Here is a 24,656-nt window from a genome sequence, read left to right as displayed (position 1 = left end):
CCTGATCTATGATGAGGATATGGAATTGTGGGAGTGCATCACGATTTGGGCACGCCCAGGAATAAATTGACACGAGGATGGATCGAACCTTGCGGGAGGTGAAAGAATGAACATGGTTGATATACTTGGAGCGTTAAGTTGACAGTTATGCATATCATAAGGTGCTTGAGTATTGGGTATTAGTAAGAAAGATAACGTTGAGACCAGATGTGGTGAAAAGTAACAGACGGATGATCAGTGTTTGAAATCCTCGATTGAGCGAGGGGAAATTTAATTGGAGGCAGAACTCCTAGCTGGGAGGCGTGTGTCAGTCAAGGAATAAAGCTATAAATTGTAATGGAATGGACAAGGCAACGACTGAGATTGGCATCACGTTAGTAGGTAATGATTAGCTGGTGAGTGTCACCGAGCTATGGAATCCAAAGTGTTGGCTTTGGTTGAAGCAGGGAAGAACCCTGCCAAGGTGGTACGAGTTACGATACTAGGATCGAGTGAAGGATCCAATTAGAATTTGGCATATAAATGAGAATTCTGAATGGATATCATTCCACCTCCTAGGGTACGTTGTACCGGGAGGGTTGATCGGGTGACGGAATTTAGTGATTTCTTTTGGACACTGAGGGTTTAAGTGATGTAGTGGTGTATCATGGTTTAGACCACATTAGACCTTAAGTAAGGTGTTTGGACATGAAAAGTTTTAACTCAGTTGATTGAGTTAATGTAGATGGTTCAGGTGAACTGGTTTCAGGGTAGGACGCCGATGATACTGAATTAAGACCCTATCGTATTCTAAATTTTGGAAAGGATCTAGAGAACGAAGAGAACAAAGTGGGAATCTGGAATTATCAGTTGATTGCAAGTGAAATAGCAGTATGAAAGCTTATCAGATATCTTAAAGAATTAAACGCTGAGTATGCGAATACTTGAGATATTAAGGGAAGTGTAATCCCTGATAAGTTAGTCGTGGTGGCAGTTGCTGGCTTCTAGTTCATGTAACACGACATAGGACATGGTAAGAGGTGAAGGATAGTGAATACTACAATTTGGCATTGGTTCAGAGAGAAAGCCAAAGAGGTTATTGGAATTCTTAAGGCAGGAGTGTCTACCTATTTGAAAGAATAAAGAGCTTGTAAATTGTTAAATTATAAGAAAATAAAGTTCCGAAAGGAAAGAGTTGCATCTCTACGTAATAACAGACGAGGATTTGTATGGTGTTCAGAGAAAGAAGGGAGAGTTCTGACTCTTAATTCAACATAAATTCTGAAGTTTTACCAAGGGTTAGGCCAGCGGGGCCTACCAATTGATCCCACCTAGTAGAGGTGATGACTTTTGAGTATCTCTGGAATCAGGAATAAGACAATGAATTGGTCATTGTAATCTAGGCAGACCCTGAGGCTTCAGCAGGGTTGCGGTGTAAACGAGGGGCTAACGAGAGTATGGCTATTAGACAAGATCTTGTGGGGCAAGATTGTTACTCCTGAAAGAGTGTTGTTGGGAACTAAAGTAAGGCGGTGGACCTTGGAAATCATGGTCAGAGTTGCGGGTTATTGACTGATGTGTTTGGGTAAATTTCGAGGACGAAATTTTTATGAGAAGGGGATAGTTGTAACGACCCAAATTCACTAATAAGGCTTAAGGGCCTTGATTAGCGTGCTAGGAGGGCATGATGGGATTTATGTGTGACTTTAATGAGTTAAATGCATGATTATGATTTAAAGCATGTTATATGACTATATGACTATTTGAGATGCATGACTATGTGTATTAGTATGCATGTAGGCCTTGATTGTGTTAGAAGGGCATAATTGTAATTTTGGCCATGTTGGGCATAACTGTGTTGATATGTGATGATTGTTGAGACCACATTGTGATGTGGATGTATCTGTGATTTGTGACTCGAGACGATCCCAGTGAGCAGACTAGCGGAAAGTCGAGGCGGAGATTTATACCCGGCTCGGGGCGAGCCTCGGGGTATAAATAGGAAGTTAATGAGTATATTGGGGTTTATTTTGGTATCTAGGAATATTTTTTGGTGACTTTTCAGGTATTGGGAAGCAAGCGGGAAAATATTAGAGACACTTGAGGATTAGCGGGAATTGGGTAAAATGACTAAAATGGCCCTACTTGGACAAAAAGGGATTAGAACTAATAGGGAGGGCATTTTGGTCAATTGGCTTTTGAGAGATAGATTAAATGAGGCTTTATATAGTGAGTGGGATTGTTAGAGAGTGTGAGAAATCTGAAGGAAAAGAAAGAAAAAGGAAGAAAAGAAAAGAGAGAAAAACAGAGGGTTTTCAAAAATGGGCGGTTTGAGGATTCTAGCACCATCTCTCTTCAAATTTCTTGGGGCAAAGCTCGGTGGAGAGCTAGGATAGGCTGAGCATCAAGGATCTTAAAGTTAGACTTGAAGATTTGGCAAGGATTAGCAAGAACACATCAACTTTTGAGGTAAGTTTTTAGAAATTTCAGTTTTAAGGGTTTGGCTGGTTTAAGCTGTGTTTTGAGCTGAGTTGATGGGAACTTTAGGGAATTTCTGGGCAAGCTTTGTGGAAGAGCAAGCTAAGGAGGTCTAGGAAATGAATCAAGGTCAAAATTGCATCAACGGTATGAATTCTAAGCCTTTAACTTGATGTTTAACTGAATTTCTGGGTCTAGGGTTCATCATGGTAAATCTTGAGATTTGGGATGTATGTGCTTGGGTTTTGAAGATTTGGGATGCTTGGGATGAGTGGAGAGTGTTTATATGCTTGATTTTGATATATGTCTAAATGTTATTTGAGTTAGACTATCTGTGATTATAGTTGAATGAAATGGCGAGGAGCCGAGAACGGCAATGGAGCCGAGAACGGCGAAAGGCCGAGAACGGCAGTGGGGCCGGAAGTACCACTTAGCACGTGAAGTGCTTGTAGTCAGGGTGGGACCCCCATGGATACATGTGATATCCTTACGGTGAGGACCGAGACCCCAGGCTTTGGTAAGGCTTCTGGGGCGGCATGGCCGGGCCGGTTAAGTCTAATGGTTGACCTGGTTATCTGTGGACTATCTGATATGATTAACTGTATAATTTGCATATGTTATGAGCTGCATGAGTTTTCTTGCTGGGCTTCGGCTGACGGGTGCTCTGTGTTGCAGGTAAGGGCAAAGATTGAGTCGACCAGCCATGAGTACGGAGAGCATGAAGCGACGCGTACATGTTTGGCCTGCCCGACTGCTTTGGTTGGGGGTGTTTTCGAGAAATGGCTGTAATAACCTGTGATTTTAATAACGGATCAACTGTAAACTTATTTTAAGTTGTAAATAGTTTTCAAACCTTATTTTGGGATCCCAAATGTTAAATACTAGAAGTTTTCAATGAAACCACGCATTCTTAAAGATTACAGCCTTAACTTTTGCTTAGTCACACTTTTGTTTTAAAAACCTCGGTTAGCGAGTTCTTTGTACGAAGTTTCTTTTAAAACTCACTTAGTAACGGCTCTAAGGTAGTATTTACACTGTTGTTACCTTATCATTCCAAACCAATCTTATAAGCTCCCCAATCTCCATAGTTCAGATCATGTCTTTATAACCTCTTCTATCAATTCACCATCTGAGTTCTTTCCAACCCATCATGCCAATGCCTTGGCTCGAGTACAATTTCCAGACATCCCTCTGCCACAATACTTAACACAACCCTTTAGTCATGATCCCTCATCCTCTTATAACCAAGGGTGGAATTAACTTTGCCCATCCACTGACCAATTCTTTGTCAACCCAAATTTTCCTCAAAGCCAGAGAAAAACACCCTTCAGGCCTTTCATATAATACCCTTATCTGTCCATACCCTCACAAAAAACCAACACTGGTATCCTTACTGTCAAAGCATACAAAGCAACTCTTTTCCTAGAGAAGTCCGCTGTTCTTTCGTCTCGTCTCAACTATTAAACTCCACAGCTTGATCACATACCAGGGATCATCTGCTGTGGCTTTCAGGGATAGATGGAGGTCTCTAACTCCAACTATTATCTAGAATCCCCCTACAGAACAATGCCAAGTCCACTTAACCATTCTAGGCACAAACAATTTGAGTTCATCTGCCATTACTGACCAAACTCCTCAGCCCTGTGGTTCACACTCTGAACCAATCCACAACTAGATCCCAATAACCACAGTTATCATGCACACACAAAGCATATTAGGCCAAATCCACAATGCCATACATTTAGCTACTGAATTTTATCACAACTAAGTATACCCACGTTTCATCATGCTGCATACAAACTAATAAACAGATATTACATATGGATTCAATTTAGGCAGTTAACCACATACACTCAATATGCAAACCATTATCCCAATATTCATCCACATGCAATAACAATGCTATTCAGCATGCTTTAATCTCATCATGCAATAGTCAAGGGCCAAGCCCTATCAGTATCTCATGCATATGTCAACTCATTCATCATGCTCCATATAAATAAGCAGGGAAACAGGGCATTCAGACATATGTTCAAGCATATCAATCATTCATACCAACCAACCCTGAGTCGGGCTTGTCACTGACTCTAGAACCAATAAACCTTGGCTCGCTCTGATACCAAGTTGTAACGCCCTACTTCCTTAGAGCCGTTACTAAGTGAGTTTTAAATGTGCATTTAACTCGCTAATCGAGGATTTAGGTCAAAAGTGTAATAAAATCATAAATAGTGAGATAAACTTTGAAAATAATTCCATTTACTATAAATCATTGAGAGTTTGACACTTGGGATCCCAAGACACCGTTTAGAAATATTTATAACATATAATTACAAGTTAAGTCGACTAGACGACAAAATCTAGGTTCTAATACAACCATCTCCCAAAAACCACTGGCTGTGGCAGCCAGGCAGGCCAAACATGTACAGGCCGCTTCACGCTCTCCGTACTCATGGTAGGTTGACTTTCCCTTTTCCCTTACCTGCACCACAGAGCACCCGTGAGCCGAAGCCCAGGAAGAAAACCCTCACAAGAAGATAACATATAATTAACAAACACTTATCAGTTAAACAGGCCATCAATAGGCTAAACACATACGACCATGTCGTCCCAGGTAATTTACCATGCCCTGGGTTCGCGGTCCACACCGTGAGGATATCCCAGGTATCCTTTAAGGTCCTACCCTGGCAACTCACACTCCACGTGCTCAACGCTGCTCCCGGCCCCGTGCCGTACTCGACCTTGCACTCAACGTGCCCAACGCCGTTCCCGGCCCCTGCCGACCTCGGCCTGCACCGTTCCTGGCTCTCGCCGAACATTCACATAATCACATTCATAGCATAACAAACGTATACTGAATTCAATCAAAGGGCTACGCCATGTAATTCAAATATATTGGGCTCAGCCCTGCATACAAGCTCTATGGGAACAGTGGTTTTCTTACCTGTGTCCTGAGCTCCTTAAGCACCGAAGTCACGAGCACGGTCCTCTATCCTGAGCCTCTCCAACAAAACCTAGTCACAACACATATAAAACACTCTTTAATACAAACCAATCGAAAAGCATTTCCCGGGACCAATCCCGTACTCTCGGGTTCTCCAATTTCCCAAAAAAAAGTAGCGGAAATAACCCCCGAGCCCCCTGGGGAAAAACCCTAAAATGGAAATTTTCCCCTGCCCAAAAATGGCCTAGCGCCGCGGCGCCCTCCAATGAGGGCCGCGGCGCCCCTTCGCGAACCCAGAATTCTGGGTTTCTCCAAATGTTTTCCCCGAGCCAAAACACTCCCAAACTAATCCCAATGCATGCCTAAGCCTCAAATTCAACTTAAAACCTCAAATAAACCATCTAACATCTTATAAACACCAATGACAAGTCCAAACACATAATCAAACCCATGATTCACACTTTGGTTTCAAATTTCAGAAACTTAAACCAGTAAACCAGAAACTTAAAACAAGACTTGTAATGTTTAAACCACTACTCAATATTCTTAAACCATACCAGAACAACCTTCATGAATGCATAGAATTCTTACCTCGAATGGAAATTCAACTCTGAGCTTTCTCCAATCCTAGCTTCAAGCTAATTCTTCTTGTTCCCAAATTGAATTCCCACACAACCAACTTTCAGCTTTCATCCCCGATCTCTCAAAATCAAGCTTAAAACCCAAACAAAACAGAGATGAACACCTTACCTCTGACCTTGGCACACCTTTGAGATAACTTTCCTAGCCACATTAGCCAAATTCCTCCAATTCACTAGCCCAAAATCCTCAAAACTCAACAAGTCTCCAATCACCAAAGAGATGAAAAAGAAATTGCATGGAAGGAAGAGAGAGCTGAGAAGTTCTGTTTTTCTTTCTTTCCTTTGTTTTTCTAAACCATTCTAAAATTCCCTCAGCCTTATCCCATCACAACCAGCTGCCAAATGACCCAATTACCCTTCCATCTAACCCATACTCTAATTAATCCTTAAGGACAACTTAGACCTTTCCTAACTTCTTACAAATATACCATTTCCTCACTTAGAGTAACCATCCTCAATGGTTACCTATGGTTACCCAAGCTACTAGAACACCATTAACCACTAACCAAAAAAAAAAAATCCCCAAACCCAATTTATAAAATTCCCAAAATACCCCTAGGCTCCTCCCGAGCCGGGTATTTAATCCCGTTGCGACTTTTAAACTAATTAGCTTCCTAGGACCATCTCGGCACGTGCATCACAATAATATCACAACGCACATGTGGTATTAATCATATAACATAATTATTACGTTTATGCCCTCGGCGGCTAAGATTACCGATTTACCCCTAACAAACAAACGGGGCCCACATGCTTATTTATTTCCCCTAAACATGCATTCTAACCACATATTCATTAAATTCACATAAATTAATGCAGTATAACAATTATTGCCCTCCAGGCACACTAATCATGACTCTAAGCCTTATTTGAAAATTTGGGTCGTTACACTATCATCAGATTGTAATTGCACCAGAGGATCAAGAGAAGACAATGTTTACATGTCCTTATGGGACTTTTTGCTTTTACAAGGATGCCATTCGGGTTATGTAATGCACCAGCCATATTTCAACGGTGTATGATGGCAATATTTTGTGACATGGTTGAGAAAGGGATTGAAATTTTTATGGATGATTTTTCGGTTTATAGGTCTTCTTTTGACATGTGTTTGACTAATTTGGAGCTGGTTTTGAGGAGGTGTGAAGAGTTGCATTTGGTGCTTAATTGGGAAAAGTGCCTCTTTATGGTAAATGAAGGAATTGTATTGGGGCACAAGATTTCTAAGAAAGGCATTGAAGTGGATAGGGCAAAAGTTTCTACGATAGAGAATTTGCCGCCACCGGTTTCAATAAAAGGAGTACAAAGTTTCTTAGGTCATGCAGGATTTTATAGGAGGTTTATCAAAGATTTCTCCAAAGTTTCGAAGCCACTGTCCACTTTGTTAATGAATGGGGTTACGTTTGATTTTGATGAGAAGTGTCAACAAGCTTTTAGGATACTTAAGGAGAAATTGATCTCGTCACCTATAGTTGTTGCGCCTCAATGGGATTTGCCATTTGAACTGATGTGTGACGCCAGTGATTTTGCGGTTGGGGCAGTGTTAGGACAAAGAGTTGACAATGTATTCAAAACGATTTATTATGCAAGTTGTACCTTGAATGATGCTCAAATAAATTACGCAACTACAGAAAAGGAGCTATTGGCCATAGTGTTTGCTTTTGATAAATTTCGGCCATACTTGATTGGGAATAAGGTGGTTGTTTACACGGACCATTCTGCGATAAAGTATCTTATGACCAAGAAAGATTCCAAGCCTCGTCATATTCGGTGGATTTTGTTGTTACAAGAATTTGATGTGGAAATTAAGGATAAGAAAGGTAATGAGAATTTGGTGGCTGATTACTTGTCTAGATTGGAGGTTGATGGAGATTCTCTTGATAAAGAAGTTCAGATTAATGATGCTTTTCCTGATGAGCAGCTGTTCGAAGTAAGTGTTTGCAAGGATGTTCCATGGTTTGCAAACTATGTTAATTATTTGGCTGCTAAGGTTATACCTCCTGAGATGACAAGGCAACAACTAAAGAAATTCTATTCAGAGGTGAAGCATTATTATTGGGAGGAGCCTATTCTGTATAAACATTGCCCTGATCAAGTTATTAGGAGATGTGTGCCCGAAGAGGAGATGTTGTTAATCTTAACTCACTGTCATAGTTTACATTGCGGCGGTCATTTTGGAGGAACAAGAACAACATCGAAGGTTTTGCAAAGTGGGTTTTACTGGCCTACATTATTTAAAGATGGTAATGATTTTGTCAAAAGTTGTGATCGTTGTCAATGGACTGGGAATATATCAAGAAGAGATCAAATGCCAATGACTGGTATTTTTGGAAGTTGAGTTGTTTGACGTATGGGGAATAGATTTTATGGGACCTTTTCCATCATCGTATAATAATAAGTATATTTTGCTTGCGATGGATTATGTTTCTAAATGGGTAGAAGCTGAAGCAACTCCTACTTGTGATGGGAAAGAGGTACTTAAATTTCTTCATAAAAATATCTTTACTCGATTCGGTACCCCCATAGCAATTATTAGTGATCGGGCTCTTTGTGCTCGCTATGGTGTTCATCATTGAAAGGCATTATTCTATCATCCAATTGCAAATGGCCAAGCTGAAGTGTCGAATAGGGAAATAAAAGGTATCTTGGAAAAGATAGTAGATACTTCGAGGAAGGATTTGTCAAAGAAGCTCGATGATTCACTTTGGGCTTATCGCACTGCATTCAAAACTCCGATTGGTATGTCACCCTATCGATTGGTGTTTGGTAAGACTTGTCATTTATCGGTGGAACTGGAGCATAGAGCTTATTGGGTTGTGAAAAATTTAAATATTGATCTCTTTATGGCGGGACAGAATAGGCTTATGGAGTTAAATGAGCTTGAAGAATTCCAAAATGAAGCTTATGAGAATGTGAAGATCTATAAGGAGAAGTCGAAGGCCTTTCATGATAAGCGAATATTGAGGAAGGATTTTCAACCAGGAGATAAAGTCCTGCTATTTAATTCTAGACTTAAACTTTTTCCTAGTAAATTGAAGTCGAGATGGTCAGGACCGTACACGGTAGTTGTGTCACTTCCTTATGGAGTAGTGCAAGTTCATAGTGAGAAGACGGGACATTTTAAGGTGAATGGTCAGAGGTTGAAGCATTACTTGGAGGGTCCGGTGGAAAAATGCAAGTTCGTGGTGATGTTGGAACCAATTTGATCTAAAAGTAAAAAGAGTCTAGCTAAAAGACGTTAAAGACAACGCTTTGAGGAGGCATTCCTCAGTTTATTTTTGTTTTTCTTTTACATTTTTTAAAAAATATTTATGATTTTTGTTTTTATTTGGTTTGGAACAATGTTTAGGGAATTTTTTTTAGTTTTAGTTTTAGTTTTTATTTTTATTTTTATTTTTATGTATTGAATGAACCGTGAAAATCGTGAAAAAAAATGCAAGAGTTTTCAAGAAAGAGGTTGGAAAATATTGATGTGTGATGCAGTAGCGCTACAACGCTAAGAAGAGGGTGCTATGGCGCTAATCTCAGAACCAAAAAGGTATTTTGAACGGTCATTAGCGCTACAACGCTGGTCTTGTAGCGCTATAGCGCTCTTTCCAGACGAATAGCCCAGAAACTCTTAAGAGCGCTACAACACTGCATATGTAGCGCTATAGCGCTCTGTCCATAATTTTTTTTAAAAAAGCCAGGGGGTTTCGAATTTCATCTCCTTTAGCCTCATTTTTCATTTTTCTTTCCGTGTTCTCTCTCCCAAAGCCACCATAGATCTTCCATTGTAGTTTATTACCCAGAAAATTTCACCATACATTCTTCCCTTTTCCTTCATTTTCTCTTCTGTCTTAGCCCTTTTATCCTTTACTTAATTTCTTTCTTCTCAAGCCCATTCCAATTTCCCAATTCACTTTTGAAACCCTAGAAATTCAGAGTTTTAATTTCTTGATGAAGATCAAAATTTTCAAGGGGTTATACTCATTCAGGCACAAGGGAGTCCATTTCAAGGGTTAGTAAGTGTTTCCATTCCCTCTTATTCTCATAATTTTGATGCATTTGGGATTGGATTGCATTGTTGATTGTTGTTGGTGGATTGATTTTTGGGCTGTGATTTGGAGCATTTGGTTATTGTGTTTGTGAGATTGAATATATCGAGTGGTTGTGAAGAGGAAAAGTGTTTATTTTAAGGGGAGGTGCTGTCAATTTTTTTTTATTTGGGTTGGTGAGAGTGTGGATAATGGCTCCAAAGAGTAGAGCGGGTAGGAATAAGGATAAAGGGAAAGGTCAAGCGTCTGCTTCTCAACCAAGGGATGATAATTCGGAGCAAGAGTATGATGACACTAGGTTTATTAATTTTCAGGCTCAAGAGCGTTATGATAAATTTGTTAGAAAGCCCTTGATTCCTAAGTGTGAGGTGGACTATCAGTGTGACCATTTTACTCATCATACTTTTGAGTTAGTTAGAGCAAATCTTGTGGCTAGGAAGTGGTAAAATTTTGTGAAAAAATTGGCGCAGGCAAGCGTATCATTGGTGTATGAGTTTTATGCCAATTTAAGAAATAAACACAATGATATAGTTTTTGTTCGAGGTAAGCGAATGCCTTTTACTGCAGAGGCCATTAATAAGGTGTTTAAGGTCCCGCACATAAAACAGGAGGAGGAGGAATACACTAAAATTTTGAAGGGATAGATAGATTATACTGTTGTGGCTGACAAATTATGTTTTGAAGGTACTCCTTGGAACTTATCTGGCTCTTTACCTAAAAGTATAACGTCTTGTCAGCTGAATGTTGAAGCCAGATTTTGGGCTTTCTTTGTTTGTGTTCGATTCATGCCAGTAAGTCATGTGTCTGACATGACTAAGGATCGAGTACTTCTGATGTATGCTTTGATGATAGGGATGACTATTAATATGGGCTCATGGATTAAGGACAACATTGAGTTCATTGAAAAGGGCCATACCACTGGAGGTTTGGGCCATGGATTTGTCATCACCATGTTATGTTATAAGGCTAGAGTTCCGGAGTTTGTGACTGATATTTATCAGTCGTTGCAGCAACCTTTATCGATTATTCTGATGAAAGATTATCCCGAGCTTGTTTTATATGTGCCGCAAGCTAGGAAAAAGGGTAAGCGTCGTGTTGAAACTGAGGTGGAAGAAGAGGCTGATCCAGTGCTGCAGGGCGGTAGTAGTGATCAGTGCATGCAGCAAGTCAGTGATAAGTTGGATTATCTTATCCAACAAAATCAATATATGGTTCAACAGCAGCACATGATGAATCAGTATATGGGCCAACGGTACGAATATGAGGTGAATCATGTGGTTCGTTTAAACAATATGGTGAGTCGGTGGTCTTTAAATGAATCGGATCAAACTTATTTTGCTCCACCACCACCATATCTGCCGTATTCTCCATTCTACTCTCCGCCTCTGCATCCGTCATTTGCTAGTTTTCCAGGGCCTCAGCCTCCGTAGTCTCAACCTTTTGAGGGACCTTTGTCTCAGCCGCCACCACCGCCATACTGATGTGGCTGGTTAGGTAAGTCTCTGTTCTCATTCTTTATGTACTTAACATTGGGGATAATGTTTGGTTTTGAGTTTGGGGGAGAGATTTATTTCTGGTGTTCTTTGATGCATTTTTTTCGGTTTTTTTTTTAATTTTTATTTTAATTAGTTGTTCGTTTTGAGTCATGTTTTAGAGTATGAATTAAGTTGATAATAATTGCCATTTAAATATGATTGACTGTTTTGTAGTATAATCCAAAGGAAAAATTGATGTGCTTCTAAAAATAATCTATGTGCTTGGTTAGATTACTTTGTTTTTCACTGTGATTTGCTAACATTAGAGATCTATTGCTCATAAATTTCAAATGTTCTAATTAAGTTATTTTATGCATGTCAAATTTGGATTATGGATTGAAAAGTTTGAAAAAAATTCTAGAACTTGCTTGCTTACTATTTGAGATGAAATTTGAAACAATACACATTTAGGAAAATGATATAGGCAATTTTTTTTGGATTGGTTGTGCCGTTCAAGCTAACCCTATTAAATTTTATCCTTAGTCAACCCTTTTGAGCCTTACAACTGTTTTCTTGTTAACACAATCTTTTGAGCCTAACTATAAAATGAAATACCATTTACTCTTTTTGACCCATACCATGAGCATTCAAATTATTATATGAGGGGAGTGAATGTGTAATGGGATGTTTGTATTATGTGTTATTCAGAAAATTACTTTTGATTGAGAAAAAAAAATTGAAGAAAGAAAAGGAAAAGAAAGTGAAAAATGATTATGCTCCCAAACAATTATTTATTGAAAAATCAAAGTTTGGGGGAGTTTATTGAAAAAAAATATATATATTCTCAATCATTGCACAGAAAAAGGGGTAACAAGGGATGAGTGGTGTGAAATTGTTGGGAAAGCTTGTTTAGTGGAATGCGTGTGGTATGATTAAGCCTAAAATTGTCTCTTCATCTACCTATACCTAAGCCTTCTATTACAACCCTTATAAAGTCCTATTGATTCTTATTTGTACATTTGTTTATATTAATGGAGAATAGTAAGTAATGCAGGCATATGGACTATTTGAGTTTGTGGTTAGTTGGTGAGAATTTGATGTGCATAAAGTGGTTCAATTATTTTATGTGCTAGTTATGAGTAAATGAGCTTTGGTGTTGATAGATTGCAGTGAAATGGTGAAGTGATTGAGACTGAAAATCTAGATTAATGTTTAAATAACATGATTGTTTTTCCTGCGAATTATATATGCATAATAGTCTTGAGTGTTTGAATTGGTTAGTTATGTCAATTTGGTTTGCTAGGCTTGATTCTAGTTAGATTATTTACTCGAGGGCGAGTAAAGGTTTAGTTTGGGGGAGTTTGATAAACGAGTTTTAGGTTCGTTTATGGTCTAGTTTTTAGGGTGTTTTTTGTTAGTTTAGGATTATTTTATTTTAGAATTATGTTCGTTTGTTCATGTTTCAGGTTTTCCATGCTAAATTGGTAAAAAGAGTTAAAAGGAGTGAAACTGGAACAAAATCGAGTTTTTCGGGATTGATATGTGCAATTTTGGGTGCTGTTAATAGGGCTATAGCGCTATCAAGGGACCGCCGTAGCGCTAGGAAGGACTTTGACACAAGATGGATTCTGACTTTAGCGCCACAATGCTATCACGAACAGCCAAGCAGCGCCACAACAAGAGCGCTACAGTGCTAGTAAACAAATTCTTCATGTGTTTTGGCTCTGACTTTAGCGCTACAGCGTTAGTGACACGTTTTTCAGATTTTAGACCACTTTTTGAAGGGCAATCTGGTCTTTTCACTTGGGAACCTTGGAAGACTATTTAAAGAGCATTATTCTGCGATTATGGGAGACTCTAAGTTTTAGAAACCCTAGATAAAAAGAGGCTGCTGTAATTATTTTCTCTATTTTTCATCTGAATTCTTAGGTTAATTTTATGAACAATTATTTGCAGTTTATTTTCATCATGGTATTTATAAACTAATTTCTTTTATCTAGAAATTAATGTAGTCACTGAGATTCTATTTAATTTTATTATGATTTTCTATTGAGACTCCTTTTCTATTCTAATCTATATGATGTGTGTTTAATGCTAGTAAATACTTGATCACTATTTGCTTGATTTAATGGTTTTGATTCAAAATTCGAAAGATGAGAATTGAATATGCTATCATTGTATAGACATAGGGTGCATATTGGACGAAAGTACCTGTATGACTTGTGTAGTAATTAGGTTTCCATGTTTAATGCCTTTTATATGTTCAAGTTTATCACAGAAATGTAGAAAACCGGCATATAGATTGAGATCTTATATCTTGAAAAAGAATAGGAATCGATTATATTAACCTGCTATTAGAATAGAAAAAAGAGATTTAGAATTGATTGTTAAAATTAATAGAATGAACAGTTGATGAAATTAATTCCTAGGTTTTTTCATTATTGATTTTTAAGTAGTGATTCATTGTTTTGTTTCCAGTTCTTTAATTTAGGTTTGTAGTTTATAGTATTTCTTTTATTTTTAATTGTTCACATCAGTTGCGAGAGCTGCCTCATGACATCCTGGGTGCAAGGTGTGCAGGTGCACACGAGGCCTGCCGCACAAAGTGCAATTTCAGGGGCGAGGCGCAAGGTGCGCCTCGCGACATCCTGGGTGTAACCCCCCGAAATCCCTAATAAAATTAAGTGCGTGGATAAGAGTGTTGGGAGGGCACGTGGGGTAATTATGTGTTAATTAAGTGAATTGTGTGAATTATATGCTTATATGATTGAGTATGCATGGTTATGTGTATCAAAATGTGTTTAAAGGCTCGCTTTTGTTAAAAAAAAAATGGCATTTTTGTAATTTTGACCCATTGAGGGTATATTTTTTATTTTGTATGCCATGTTCTTGTAAACACATTATTATGTGGATGTATTTGTGATATTCGGCGTTAGTCGATCCTTTTGAGCAATTTAGCGAAAAAGCCACAACGGGGATTTATACCTAGCTCGGGGTGAGCCAGGGGTAATCTTGTGTATTTTGGAAATTAATTGAATATGAGATATTGTTTGGGAAACTATTGGTGTTTGGAAGATTAGGGAATTAATTGGGAATTAGAGGTGTAATTTGAGCTTTAGTAGGAAATTTAATGCCAAATGACTAAAATGCCCTTGGGGTTTAGCTTTAAGGTTATTAGGAGAAGGGGTATAATGGTCTCTTAACCATAGAGCTAATGATATGGCTATGTGTTGATGGCTTTGCACCTTGCACGTTCAAGAGCCTTCCTTCCCTCAAAATTTTGCTCTTCGAGGTTATCCCAAGACTAACACTTGAAACCAAAAATCAAGCTTTACATTTTGAGAAGCGTAGAGAGGATTCAAGCTTTCAAAGTGGGATTAGCAGATGCTAAGGTCACCAATAAGATAGGATTTTCAGAAGTAATTAGAGAGGGACGCACCTATTTTCCTTTGATTTTCATTTAAGTTCAAGGTGTTCTTCATATTCTTGAAAGTTGGGGGATTTTAAGTTTTGATTTTAAATTCGTGACCCTAGATTGTATAAGTGTGTGCATGGATAGTAGAAACTGATTAAGTTGCAGAATTGAAGCATAAATTTAGTCTGAAGTTAAGAATTCTAATGTTGAAATTTAGATTTTGGAGCTTAAGTTGAGTTTGAAACTCAATAATTGTAAAGTGTGTTCAGTTGAGTTTTGGGTGCGTTTTTGTGGTTAATTGATGTTGGTTATAGATTATCTAAGTTTTATGAGGTATTTTGTCGTCACAAATCTATTGAAAAAGTTGTCTTGGGTCAATTTTTGGGCTAGTATCGTAGGAGAAATCACGGGGGAACAATTGGGGAAGAACACCTTAATTCTGGGCTCATTTTGGATTTCTAGAGACTTAGCGTGGTCGTGCTGGGCTAGGCGCAACTACGCTAGTGCCCCAAAAACTCCAAAATTTTTGTGGGCGCGACCACATAAGGGGCAGGCGCGACTGCACCAGTTGCCCCGAAACGTTAGTTTTGTGAATTTTGGGATTAAGGCTCGGGGTCTCAAGAATCTGTTGTGGGGGGCCACTTGGGGGCTCGTGGGATGTTTCTAGTGTCCCGTTAACTGGGAATAATGGTTCAAAGAATTAGGGTTTGAATTGGAACTTAGAATCTAGATTTGGTTCATAATAAGTGTATACTTGCGTTGTGACTACAGTTCCCGCAAGGCTCGAAAATAGAGATCGCACTTGGGATCGTTTCATCTTTCGCACAGAACCTGAGGTAAGAGAACCGTCACTTGCACCAGGATTAGGGCATCGACCTCAGATGTAGAATATGGTCATAACATGTTTTGAATATTTGTTTAAATGTAAATTTCTTTGGACTTCATCTGTTTGTGATGTATATGTGGATCATATCTGTTTATATTTGTTTGGAATGTTCGGATAGCGAGTCGTAATCGACAATAAGAATGTGTAATGTAGGCCATTATGGCGGGGCCACTCTAGGAGTGTGATATGCACTTATTCGGCATGGAGGTCGCATAAATGAATTACATGCTTGCTTAATTTTGATTATAATTGCAAAACATGTTGTTTATGATTCTTATTCTGTTGATTATTTGTTTATGTTTAAATGGGGTTTTCGTGTTGGGCCTTGGCTCATGGGTGCTACGTGGTGCAGGTAAGGGCAAGGAAAAGCTAAACCAGCCATGAGTTAGAGAGCTCTAGGGGCGGTGTGTACATATGCATCCTGCTCGACTGCCACAACCTGGATTACTTTTGAGGGACTAGGGATATGCCCTATTTTGCCGCTTAGGGCGGCAACTTTTGTAATTTGTTTTGTATCTGTAATTAGCTTATAAACTCTTTTTTGGATCCCGTGTATAAACTCAAACTTTTTAATGAAAAGTATTACTTCTTTGATCAAAATTTTTAATACATAAACCATTAGTTAACTTTAATTACACGTTTATGTCCAAAGGACTCGCTTTACGAGTTAAGCTCTATTTTAAACACAGAATGTAATGGTCCTTGATTAGTAGGATGTTATATTGGACGCGAGATGGGCTGGTGTGCATGGGGCCTTTGACACGAGGCCAGGTGGTTGAAGCTTTCGCGCGAGGCGCGGCATCAGGTGTGAGGGCGCCTCGCGACATCTTGGGCACGGGGCCTTTGGCATGAGGCTAGGCAGCTGAAGCCTCCACGCGAGGTGCAATGTCTGGCATGAGGGGTGCCTTGCGAGGCCCGTGGCATGAGGTGTAACACCATGGGTGAGTCAAATGCTGCGCGGGATCATGCCTGCCTACTTGCCTGATCAGATTATGCTTTGAGAGACATAAAATGGGGGTCCTTTTTTTGGAATCTACACTTGCCCCTCAATCTAGGAGAGGGCATTTAGGTGTTCTGTTAGACTTTTCGACGTGGTGTCTCCTAGGTGTATGTGGTGCTAGTGTGTTTGTTCGCTTTAGAATTGTGAAGAAACACACTTTGCATGTGGTGATGTAATGACCCACTAATCTAGACTCTTGGACCATTATCGAACTATACATACAAATTCTTACTAAAACATACATTTGCGAAAATACCATAATTTATTATAAACTTGTAGAAACAAAGGTTACTTTCATAAAAATAAGTAGGATATGGGTACCCATTGTCTTTAAAACAAAAACAACTTAAAGTAAAAAGAGTTACATAGAAAATGCGGAAAAATACATTTAAAACCATAAAAACATAAACAAGACTACATCCTCGAATCGAATAACGCTCGGCCCCTTGACTCCATTCACCATCGATACACATCCTCTAAGCGTCACGAATCTTACCGCCTCTAAAGCTTATTTCCTGCACATAAACAGAAAGGAATGAGCCTAATGCCCAGCAAGGAAAAATCTAACACATAGTCATAAACATCAATTTCATAATAACGTAAAGACATATCATAACACATAATACACTTATTATAATGGCCATTATTACTTGGGGTCCCATAGACTAAACAAGCTTATGCCCATGAGATTAGTGGGGTCCTACCAGCTAAATAGGCATATGCCCACAATCTTTTTGGGGTCTTGTTAGTCAAAAAGGGCATAAGCCCAAGCCTACAAACATATACATTTATAACATATTCATAACATATCATAACATAACACATAAGATAACATAAACATAAACATATAGATTCTAGCCTATTTTCCTTACCAAAGTTACCGGGATATGTGGACTGAGTTGGGACTTTTTGGAACACTCCTAAAACCATAAGAAAGAGTGAGTCTAAAGAAAGGAGATGAAATGAAAGGGATGGAAAGACTAAACCATTTGAGAAACATGCTTACCGAAACTTATGTGTTCAAGAACTTAGATTCCCTAACCAAAATGAAGATTAAGGTTAGAGATTGAGTAGAAGACTATGAGAAAGAAAATAACATAATACATAAATGAACTAGAGTTTTGGTTACCTCAAAGACTTGAAAGACCAATCTACACCTCAACCGAAATACTATAGAACCTCACTTCCCAAAGTGTTTGATAAGCTTATGATGTTTAAGCTTATGATTTCCCAAACCCAGGTGTTTAACTCTCACACTCTCCTAACACTTGCAGCTTCTGATCTTAGAGTAAAAGGTGAATAATGGCTGGGTACTAGGTCCTATTTATAGAGTTTGGGAATGAAAGTATCTTGATTTTACTTGAATAAAAATAATGGCTTTTTAGGTGAAAATCATTTGAATAATCGTTCAGCAGAGGCTGAAGACTTGTTCAAAAGATGCTGGACTGTTGAAGGAGTTTGAATGGCTGAAAGGAAATGAATTCAAAAGAGTTTGAATTTATGCTGAAGGAGGCGATATATCGCCCCCTGTAGGCGATATATCGCCTGGGCCAGTATGCCCGAGGCGACCGTGCATCGTTTCGTGTTTTCCGTATCTACGTGCTGCGATATATCGCCCCCTATAGCTGCGATATATCGGCACACGCTGAATATTTAAACACGAAATTACGCATTTTTAGCTAAGTTTGAATGGAGTAAACAGCCTTGACTAAGCCCTCAACGTACTCAAAGCTGCTGACTGACCCTATAACATTCAAACTTTACTCCTTATTAAATTTAATCCTCAAAAATACTTAATCCTTAATCACCATTCATAACATGTGCTTAAAATCCTATTGGTTGATGTCTAAACCTTATAATATAATAAATATAATCCTTAGTATCAGTCACTTTAATCAAACCTTAGGTTATACTTAATATTCTTAAACTATAGGTTAAACTTAGAAAATCTATAAGTACTACTATGAGTGTCCAAATAATTCTCGGTCTGAACCAAAAATCCACAGTAACAAAGATAATACTATAAATACTATCATACTACTATCTATCTTAGCTAAGTAAAGTTCTTGGACTCTAGAGGTGATCCTTATGATTTCTTGAGAATGAATATGAGCCTACCATTTTACTTCGCGGATCCCAAGATGAGTGTAAGGCTTCATTTCAGACCATGGATAAAATATTGAATCCAAGGACTAGGATGAGTTTGAACTTTCTATAAATAGACCTTCTTCTTAAGACCTTTTGTATACTACCATTCCTCTTAGTTTAGTGGAGCCTTGTTCTCTAGAATTCTAACAGGTGGGAGGTTCTATCCTTCATGAGATCATTTTACATATACACATTTGAAAAAATATATATATGTACATGTAATTATACACATATCCAACAAGGTACTAACAATTGCCCACTTTTTTTTTTTTTTGTGCAGGTGCGTGGTGCGTAGTACCAAGGTAGCAACAATGGTGAGTATCCAGAGTGATCACGAGCTTCTAGCAGTGGTCCATTATCTACTTGAGGTACTCCCTTAGTCATTCCTTCATCACTTTATGCTCAATAGGGTTAAGGCGATATTTGGAGGTGGTGTTGTTTTAGCTATTGTACATCTCCATGTAGAGCTCCGCGCTTATGTCCATAAGTATGTATATAGGTACACATGCACGTACTATTGCACCCCATAGTTGGCTATGTCATATTCATATGTCGGCACCTCCACTTGCCCTGAGTCATTTTTGCATGGTAGTATACTTGTCCCTTATTACCTCCCATTGCGTGTATGTGCTTAAGGGCTTAAGCCCTTTTTTTTTACGTCTTGTAGTACATCACATTTTCCACACACGTCCACACATGTGTTCTTTGCAAGACATTGTTTCATGGAATTTGACGGGTTGTCTAGGATACTCCATGGTGTCGAACCCATAGAGTTATCATCTTCTGATTTGGAGCCATCTATAGATGACCCATATCGTATGTATGAGACCTTGAAGAGGATGCGTATTTATCATCTGGAGCGGTTAGCTGACCTTAGACAAAAGGTATGGGTCGTTGAAAGTGAAATAGATTCTGTCTTGAGAAGTGAAGTGGCAATCCTCTCCTTTGATCCCAACACTTATGTAGCCAACCTTAGAGTGACCCTCCTTCATTAACAAGTGGAGCTAGCGTTTATGGAGAAGAACCTTCCACCTGAGCCTTCACCCCTCGGCCCCCCTCCTAATGAGGAGGCATCTCATAGCAGTTTTGAGGCTGACCCTGGTTCTCCTCAGCCATTGTCTATAGTGCACCCGTTCTTGATGCTTCCATCTTCAACATCTAGGTGGAAAACTTTCGCGGGCAAAAAACTAGTAGGGACACAAATGGAAGGTAAAATGTCATGTATTGACGTCACCCTTTATTTTTGTTGTTAAAGATATGTCGAAGAGAGGTTGTCAAAACGTGGCGCTCGAGAAGCAGGATCCTCGTCCTTTGTTAGGAGCCTCCCTTAGTTCCCACATGTCGGAGAATAAGTTGATTGAACAAATGGAGAACTACCAGATCAGCAGGAAGTTCCAATGTCATGTGCCCACAAATACATGTCGTGCTCATGAGCCACCCCTTAGCTTTATGTCATTCAGTGAGCACATCTTGAGGACGGGAGGCACTATTCCTCTCCATCCGTTTTTCGTCCTAATACTCAAGTACTTTGGTCTTGCTCCGCTTCAGTTGGCGCCAAATAGCTAGCTGACCCTCAGTTGCCTATACATAGCATTTATGAAATGTGTGGGTCGCGCCCCCTTTTTGAAGGAAGTGAATTTCATGTATAACCTCATGCTGACTCCCAAGTCGAAGGGTTTTTATTTTCTGCAGAAGGCCAATGCTCAAGTCCCGCTGATTGAGGGTGGTGTCTGATAAATCTACAAAATAGAGTTATTTTACCACTTTTATGTGCTAATTGTTGCTTAATTCTTGAGTTTTTAATTGATTTATTAAGTTTTAAAGTAATTTTGAATTTTTGGGTTTATATTGATTTTTTATATTTTTTGTGTGTTTTTATAGTTATTTTGTTGTAAAAAGTTGTAGTTAATTAGTTGAATTATTATTATTTAGTTTGAGGTAAAAAATGTTGTATTATTGAACTTAAATGTTAAATATAAATTAAGTTATAATTAATATTTTCAAATGATTAACTTGATTTATTTTATAGTGAAAATATTTTATTATGATTTATATTAATTTATTTTGTTAGGGAATTTATGGCATTTTTGCTCTTGAAAAGAAAGAAAAATGAAGGAAAGGTGGCATTTTCAAGGTAAAGAAAGGAGAAAAAATGGTAATAATGAAAACTAAAGCCCAAAGCAACCACCCATGCCCAAGCCTTCATCCACCTCTTTCCCCTTCAGCCATGGGCCTGCCAGTAATCCAATAGCCCACGCCCAGGCCGAAGCTTCCCCTAGCCCCAGCCGTGCCTGCTGCCTCCTTCACTCCTTCGGCCCTACCCCTGCCCAGCCACTTCCTCAAGCTCCCATCCACTTCCTCAAGCTCCCAGCCGCATGAACAAGGCCTAATCCAATGGCCAACAACCAGCACCCCTTCAACGGGCCCGATCCCACCAGCAAGGCCCAACGCCTCCTGCCCTCATCACAGCCCCACTTCCTGCCCATCGTGGGCCTGCCTCTCTGCACCTGGCCCAATCACCTGCCCAGCGGCCACCAGCCATCTTCCCACTCTCTTGAGCCCAAAAATTGTCCTTTTGTCTCTTTGTACTTTGGTCTAAAAATGTTATAATTTTACCCAACTTTTCTACAACATTTTACTCAAAATCATTATCACCCCTACAATTTACCCCTACTTGCCATTTTACTATTAGCTTAATTAATCTAATCAATTTAAGTAATTTAAATTGATTATTTTAATAATCTCATTTTGGCTATAAATAAGGGTTTTGAAGACCATTTTGGGGATGCTTAAATTTTGGTTACCATCTTCTTTTCTCCCATTTTCTCTCTACCATTCTCTCTTCCATTTTGGGGTTTTTCAAGAGCATTTTCAAGTATGTATTTTGTAATTTCTATTCTAGTTATGTGCTTCTAATCTTTTTCATAAGATTATTAAGATCATGATGATGCAACTTGTAACTAGATAATATTTATGTTGTATGTTGATTTCCCTTGTAATACAACAAAGTTTATGGATTTTTCTTCATCATAAATGTCTTTCATCTTTAATATCTCATATTTTGAATTGTTAGATAATATGCATTTTGTTCTTCATTTTGCAAAAACATAATATTCTTTGTGTAAGATGTGTCATTAAATTGTACACATCCATGCTTAGAACAAAAATATTATGTTTTGCCTTATAAATAATGTTATTTGATTTTTTGTTGTTTCATTAGGTTGATTCACATTAAATACTTTGAAATTATAATTTTTGAAAAGTGAAGAAAAATCCTATCTTTTTAGAAGTAATTTGTGCTTAAAATTATAGATCTATTTGGAAAATGATAGTTTGATTTATTTTAACTATCACTAAAACTTGGGAATCAATATACTAATAAATATTATTAAATTTACATTTTGTGGATTCTAGTATCTTAATAATCTTTCCTTTTACCACTTATTTTAAAATCCTTATTGAGTTATTTTCATTCTCTTAAATAACTTTATTTTATATTCATGGCATTAAACCTCACCAATCTTTGGAGCTAGGTTAGAATTTATTAATTTTTATTTAAAATAGTTTTCTTTTTGATTTTAGACAACTCATTTTGGTTCGATCTCATGCTTACACGAACACTATATTCCATATATGATTCATGCACTTGTGATTATAAATTTTTAAAACATACCCGTTTTGGATCCATCAAGTTTTTGGCGACGTTGCCGGGGAGTTGCAAGAAAGAAAACGAAATTTATCTCAAGGTTAGTAAATTATTCTACTAGTTATTTTAATTTTTGCACTTAAAAAAAAAGAAAAAAAACTATATAAAAATATATATATTTATATAAAAAAAAGATAAAAAGAAAATCTGGGACGGTTCTACCACCCATAATAAAAAAAAGCTTACTTATATATTTATATTTATTGTTTTTTTAGTTGACGGCACTTGTGCCTCCTATCTATCTTTTTAATTTTTTTAGTCGATGACACTTGTGTCTCCTAATTTTGGTGTAATTTTCATTCCTTGTATTTCTTTGTTATTTAACAGTACTTGTGCCTCCTAACCTTTGTTGTAATTTTCTTTATTTATCTTGTTGTAGTTTTTATTTTTATTTAATTATTACAATTTACTAGTTGATGGCAATTTTTCCTCCTAGCTAGTTGATGGCAATTTTGCGTCCTAGTCATTTATCTTATGTTTTAGTTGATGGTACTTGTGCCTCCTAATTTTTACCTTAATTTTGTTATGGTTGATGGCATGCTATGCCTCCCTACTCTTGCCTAAATTTTAGTCTTATTTAATTTTGCCTTATTTTTCTTTGTTCTTTATCTTAATATTGTGTAGTTGTGAAAAAAAAAACATTTGAAAAAAAAGGAGAAACCTAAATCTTGTCCTTTCACCATAAGCAATTTTTGCTTAAAGGAAATTTGAACAAAATTCCCAATCTGCCTCTAGTAATTAACCTCGGGGAGTTGTTAGTAGTGTGCGAGTAAGTGGCATCAAATAGGCCTAGGGACAAGTAAACCATAAAAATTATATTGTTGTGAAATCTCTAAAAATTTCTAAGTATGCTCTGTGGTTGCGGTTTTTAACTGATCTTCCACATCAGAAAATTGCTTGTTTGAGATTATCTTTTTTGCCTTGTTTGTGAACATTGTATGCATCATTGGAAACGTAATTCTAAAAATCGATTAGTAAAAAGACGTTTATCTTTGTTTGAAATTGAAAGTGTTAGTAAAAATTTGAGCATCATGGAACCAATTGCTAATCTTGTTGATGAAAATGTTGTGCCTGAAAAAACTTTGCTTGAATATTTTGCACCTATTTCATCTAATGCTCCTTCATGTATTGTTCTTCCAACCACTTCTGCTACCCATTTCGAGCTTAAACCATCAATCATTCAATTGTTGCCATCTTTTTATGGGTTAGACAGAGATGATCCTTACATGCATGTCAAAGATTTCTTAGAAATTTTCTCAACATTTAAATTTCAAAAAATTTCTGATGAGTCGGTCAAACTAAGATTATTCCCTTTTTCATTAAAAGATAAATAAAAAACTTGGTTAAATTCCCTTCCCACAGGGTCTATAACTACATGGGATCAACTTTATAGTAAATTATTGCTGAAGTTTTTTCCTATGTCTAAAACTGATAGTCTAAGGAGAGAAATCTCCGAGTTTTTTCAAAAAGATAATAAAGAGTTTTATGAATGTTGGGAAAAATTTAAAGATCTATTATTAAAATGTCCTCATCATGGTTTTGAAAAATAGAGACTTGTAAAATATTTTTATGATGGTTTGACTCCCTCTAATCGTCAAATGATTCAATCTATGCATACTGGAAATTTTTTAAAATTTCAAGGACAAGAGGCTTGGGATGCCCTTGAAGATTTATCTGTCAATTCACAACAATGGAATTATTTTGATCCTAGGTCTAGGTCAACTAATTCACCAAAAAGAGGAGGAAAGTATGAAGTAAAAGAGGAATTAGACTTAATAACATCCTTAGACAAATTAGTGAGAAAAGTAGAAGCTTTAGCCATAAGCCAAACTTTAAACTCTCCAATACAACCAAGAAAAGATGTTTGTTCTATATATTCTGGTCCTTGCCATAATGCCCAATCATGTCCTTCCTACCAAGAAGCCTTTTCTGAGGAGGCTAATGCTCTTCATG

At 37.8% G+C, this 24,656-nt stretch overlaps 1 protein-coding gene and 1 non-coding gene across 2 annotated transcripts; one reads left to right on the top strand and one right to left on the bottom strand.

Moving 5' to 3' along the window:
* Positions 1-7,060: 7,060 nt before the first annotated feature.
* Positions 7,061-9,242, top strand: LOC133799783 (uncharacterized). The gene is made up of 2 exons (XM_062237781.1): positions 7,061-8,236; positions 8,616-9,242. The coding sequence occupies exons 1-2, from the start codon at positions 7,061-7,063 to the stop codon at positions 9,240-9,242; spliced, it is 1,803 nt and encodes a 600-aa protein (XP_062093765.1).
* Positions 9,243-24,136: 14,894 nt separating this feature from the next.
* Positions 24,137-24,243, bottom strand: LOC133802840 (small nucleolar RNA R71). Its single transcript, XR_009877585.1, has one exon. It is a non-coding gene; the product is annotated as a small nucleolar RNA R71 (small nucleolar RNA).
* Between the last annotated feature and the right edge of the window lie 413 nt (positions 24,244-24,656).

This window comes from Humulus lupulus, chromosome 9 (genome assembly GCF_963169125.1).
Source record: "Humulus lupulus chromosome 9, drHumLupu1.1, whole genome shotgun sequence".
In the NCBI taxonomy this organism is placed as follows: Eukaryota; Viridiplantae; Streptophyta; class Magnoliopsida; order Rosales; family Cannabaceae; genus Humulus; species Humulus lupulus.
Note: the sequence above shows the minus strand (reverse complement) of the source record. Positions and strands in the feature narration are given on the sequence as shown.

Excerpts from the sequence above, each read along its gene's own strand:
- LOC133799783 (XM_062237781.1), top strand. The coding sequence starts at position 7,061 with ATGGCAATATTTTGTGACATGGTTGAGAAAGGGATTGAAATTTTTATG. Across the intron at positions 8,237-8,615 it reads GAACAAGAACAACATCGAAG|GCATTATTCTATCATCCAAT; the intron begins GTTTTGCAAAGT and ends CATCATTGAAAG.